Below are 5,301 nucleotides of genomic sequence, written 5' to 3'. Positions count from 1 at the left end.
TCACACTGTATCCCTCCGCGCCAGCTCATTTTATTACTGCACAGTGCACATCACAGGCTGAGTGTGTGTGAGGATGAATCGCCATACGATGCCACCACCAGGCACAGATTACTTTTCATACTGTGGTTTATCTTCTCCTTTGGTGGATTAAAAATAGCGGTGCGAATTGTAATGCAACGAATTGTAGCTATAAATTGCAGCTATTAGACAGGGCTCAAATTAAGCCAGGATCAGGCCTTAGTAAAATTATGAAATTTAAGTAACTTTTTTAGATGTGCCTTATAAAAACATTACTGGAGTGCATCTTGAGACAAAACAATGGCACTGACATATTTTAAGAAGTTACTTTCAGTGAAAACAGCTCAAACATGCATTTTAGATAGCCTTGTCTGTGAAACCGGGCAGAACCGTATAAACAATATATATATATATATATATAATTTTATTTGTATTTATTTTTTGCTGTAAGTTTTGCTTAGGAGTTTTGCTGTAAACTTGTAATTGATTTACTTTTTCTCAAATACAAAGTTCTGTCATGAAACTCTAGATGGCATCGGCTGATAGGTCCTTAACGGGCACCACTGAGGGTTCCTGCTGTATCAGCAGCCAGTGAGCTTGCTGCTTAACTTTCAAATACTTGGTCAGCATTTGCTGTAGCAGTTTGCAGCAGGCTTTCAGAAAGCCTCCACCTTCCCCAGCTCCACCTGAATAGATCTACTAGGGGTAATTCATGTATGTTATATTGTAGTGCAGCTGCATATCTTATGCTCACAGCGTGCACTCAGAAAGTTGTCATAACAAAACTGAAATGCAATCTTATTACATGCAATCCAATAACTGGGCCTAATAGTTATTAGTAATGCTTTGCTCATTTGGATTCAAAGTTCACATTAAAACAATTAAATGAGTAGGCTATACTCATCCTGAAGGGGGAGGGGGGTTACTTCCGGGCCAGACGGAGATAGTCTGTGGTGGTGTCCGAAACTGCACACTTCTTTTGAAAAAGTTTTTAATTTGCGACTGTTCTGTATGTGTTGTATGAATGTAATATGTATGTCATGTTGTCAGTCACTTCACTGCCATTCACAAATCCCTGTGGCCTCATGGGATATTAAAGTGTTCATTGAATGCATAATGCACAGAATCTCACCAAAAGTGGATCACAGGTTTTGCGTACTGTTTTATGAATACATGTGATTTCAGACATGCTACCGTTTTAACAGGTTTTTAGGGAAACTTGTTAAAAGGGAACAGGTTTATAAGGGAATGTGTATATTCTCACAGCCAATGTCTTCAGACCAGTGTAACTGCATTATGGCCTTTAACTTTTGCATATTGTCAAAAAAAAAAAAATACTTCTGTCAAGGAATTGCCAGGATTTTTTTTTTTTAATAGTCAGACTAATTATCTATAAGATTAAAAATAATTTTGTGCAAAACTGGTGCTGCATACAACAATGTCATAGCTTTGTCTGTGGCAACATACAAATGATAACAGTCACATGAAGTATACATTAAGTATAGGAGTGGTTTATGTAAATATTGGAACTGGAGGAGTCTCTGTAGTTCCCTACCAGCTGGTTTGGAAGGACTTCTTTTAAAAAAAAGCAAATATCTAAACTTTGAACGTTGTCACTTTGCAGATGTTGTTTATGCTCAAACAGCAACATTACACACTAGCTAAAGTTAGAAAAGTGAAATTGTGTTTTACCACAGTAATTTACTCAACATTATTTTGGAAAACACTTTACAATAATAAAAAAATAGTAATACACTTTGCAATAAGGTTATATTAGTTCATGTTAGTTAATGCTAATGCATTAACTGCCATTAACTAACAATGTGTAATATATTTGACAGGATTTATTAATCTTTGCTAATGTTCGTTAAAAATGCAGACATTCATTGTAAGTTCATGTTAATTCAGGTTCATTAAACAATATTAACTTTTGATTTTAATAATGTATTAGTATATGTTAAATGCATTAACTACCATTAACTAACAATGTGTAATACATTTGTTTCAGCATTTATTATTTTTTGCTAACGCTAGATTATATAAATATAGATATTCATGTTGGTAACTCAGGTTTACTTTTTTTACTGTTTAACATTAACTGACATTATTATTATACTGAGATTTTTCATGTTAAGTAATGCAAAGCGTTTGAAAATGCAAACAGGTTTCAAAGTGCATGTTTTTGAAAACGATACCATTATTGCCTCAGTGTAAACTACAAAAAAGTAATGTCATTTGAATGCAATATTTTTACTGTGAAAGTAGACAGTATAGATTAAATATACTACAAACGTAGATGTTCCCTGAATTAAAAGGTAATTCACACATTATTACTTCCAAGTAAAATTAAATGCATTTCTCTGGTAAATCAAATACAGTTTCACATTGCTACTATTAAACCATTTACATTTCTAAATGACCAGTATTTTCTTACAGCATGGGGTTTGCATTAATGTTTTTATCTTGCTGCTAAAAGTTTGACAGTGTAACTGTTCTCACATCCTCCTGCACACTGTGATGATGACTAAGGTGACAGTTCTTGCTGACAGCACTGAAAACTTCTTTCTCTGCATGATATTTTGGCAGTTTTTCCAAATCTCTGATTCCGTGTTCAAATGTTGGGTCGCTGTTTGCTGTGTCCAGGCTCTGGCATACAGTTCCTACTGCAGTGCTGGCACACTTACACTTGCTCTTGGAAGGGTGAGAAGCCTTGACCACATGACAGGTGCTGTGATGGTTGCTTGTGTTCTGAATCTGCTGATTGGCCGGTTCTTTGACTTTCAGACCTGTGGCGGAGCAGCAGCTGTGAGACCGACAGCAATGCAGACTGAACAGCTTGGACAAAATCCAGTTCAACATCTGCTTGATGATGATGGCTGTGACGCTGAAAAGAGAGTAGGTGCAGCTCACGCCAAGGATGATCATTAAAGAGTTGGCTATCTGATAGACCCAGCGTGCTTCATAATGGGCCTTCTGTCCACTCACCATGTCCCCGAAACCCATGGTGCTGAAAGCTACAAAGCAGAAGTACATAGACTCTGGATAGCTCCAACCCTCCATAGTTGAGTACAGGCCCGATGCGCCGCAATTTACCAGAAGTGCAACTATTGCTAAAATGAGGGTTACATAGTAAACTGAAGGTTTCCGTTCCTCAGGACCGTCTTCATTTTTTGGTTGAGTGTTTAAATGTGGAACAGTGCGTTTTTTACTCAGATTTGTTTTTTGTTTTTGCTTTCGACATCTGCGTGTGAGGAATGCAATCAGTGTTACCATGCGTTCCAAAAAGAGGTTGAAGAATAGGATGGTGGTTGCGCAGCCTATCAGCCCATAGAAGATAAGGAAGATTTTTCCATTGAGGGTAGAGGGTGCTGACATCCCAAAACCTGATATGGACAAACATAGTTAATGGTGAAAACATAAGGGTGAGGATCATGGTGAAAATAATGGTTCAGTAATACAATTTTTTTTGTTCATTTAGATTTGGTGGATATTGGAGGTTTTGCAAGAGTAAACCCTGCATCACATTTTAGACACAATATTAGATAAAAAATTTATTTGTCATCATGTACTCACACTCATGTTGTTCCAAACCTGTATGAAAACTGCTACTTGATCCATAACAATTATAGGGCAATCTCGAATCTAAATTTTCTTTTCCTTTTTAGAAAGACATGGTATCTGCAAGGATTTCCAGTCAGGATTTAGACTGTATCATAGTACTGAAACTGTTGTATCTCTCTATTAGTATTACTGGATCTTAGTGCTGCATTTCAATATTCTTTTAAATAGACTTCAAAATCATGTTGGCATTAGTTGAATTGCATTGGCATGGTTCAAATCATACGTTTCTCTCTGTTATCCGTTTGTAGCAGTAAACAAAGAGGTGTCATATTAGTCCAGTATGGAGTACCTCAATGCTCAGTACTAGGACAATTGCTTTTTACCATGCACATGCTAACCTTGGGATATATCATAAGGAAGCATGGCATTAGCTTACACCGTTATGCTGATGATAATCAGCTCTATATTTCTTCACGCCCTGACAAAGCTGACCAATTCACAAAATTGTCCTTCACGTCTACTGTGATCTCAAAATTCTGGTCAGCTGATAATACCTAGAATATCAAAATCGACTGCAGGCAGTATAGATCCTTTCCTACTTAGCACCTAAACTCTGGAACTGTCTTCCTTACGTTGTCCATTGGGCCATTAAATTGACAGATGCTAGAACGTTGTTGCTCCCAGTACGCGCATCTCGTTTTCAAACCTTGCCGTTGTCATGTAAATGAACGGGCAGAGTGAAAATGAAAGGGGTAGTTCAAAGGGGTAGAAAATTAAAGGGGTATTGACATTCTTCAAAATATCTTCTTGTGTGTTTAGCAGAACAAAGAAACTCTTATAGGTGTGGAACAACTTTAGGGTGAGGGAATGATGACAGAATTTTCATTTTTGGGTGAACTATCCCTTTAACTAATTATTTTTTACAATGGAAATTAATCAATCAAAAACTTAAAAGCTGCACTGAGCTACATACAGCCAAAACAATCTTTGTTGTATTCATTTCCTATTATCACTGTAAGCTTTGAAACAAACTTGATGAAGGTGACTTGACTAGACATTCTCATAATATATATTCCAGCATCATCTTCACAGTGTCTGATGGATTCATTAATATTTACAGAATTGTGATATAATTGAATTACAAAAAAGTGAAATTATAGTTCTACCACAACACAATTCAGCTTACATATCCATGATTACAAAGCTAAAATGATCTGAGCTCTGGGGATTTGAATCAGGAAATTGATTTTCTTGTTATTTCACCATTGAAAGATAAGCTCAGAGGCTGGTAAAACTAGATTGTTGAAGATAGTTATCACGCATGTAAATAGCCATTCTTGAAATATAGGAACATTCTGTTTCTTCCAAATCACTATGGAGTCTGTAAGTTTATAGTAAGCTAATATTAGTACGCTTCTTCAAATACAGGAACAGATGTATGGACTTGAAAATATTATTTGAGCCAAAAACATAGACTTTATGTCAAATCACATTAGTGGCTAAATACCAAATTCAGACAAATGTTTTAATTACAACTTGTACCTATTTTTATATTTACAATAATAATAATTTCAATTAGATGACATGAAAAGAGATAGATAGATAGATAGATAGATAGATAGATAGATAGATAGATGATAGATAGATAGATAGATAGATAGATAGATAGATAGATAGATAGATAGATAGATAGATAGATAGATAGATAGATAGATAGATAGA

General features: G+C 35.7%; 1 protein-coding gene across 1 annotated transcript; it reads right to left on the bottom strand.

The window, feature by feature from the left end:
• Positions 1–2,447: 2,447 nt before the first annotated feature.
• Positions 2,448–3,420, bottom strand: si:ch211-261a10.5 (potassium channel subfamily K member 13). The gene has a single exon (XM_067450954.1). It carries the CDS (start codon positions 3,391–3,393, stop codon positions 2,488–2,490), a length of 906 nt encoding a protein of 301 aa, XP_067307055.1. The 5' UTR covers positions 3,394–3,420; the 3' UTR covers positions 2,448–2,487.
• Positions 3,421–5,301: the final 1,881 nt, after the last annotated feature.

The sequence above is a fragment of the Pseudorasbora parva genome, chromosome 8, assembly GCF_024679245.1.
Source record: "Pseudorasbora parva isolate DD20220531a chromosome 8, ASM2467924v1, whole genome shotgun sequence".
NCBI lineage: Eukaryota > Metazoa > Chordata > Actinopteri > Cypriniformes > Gobionidae > Pseudorasbora > Pseudorasbora parva.
The sequence above is the reverse complement of the archived record's forward strand: the minus strand, read 5'-3'. Positions and strand labels throughout refer to the sequence as shown.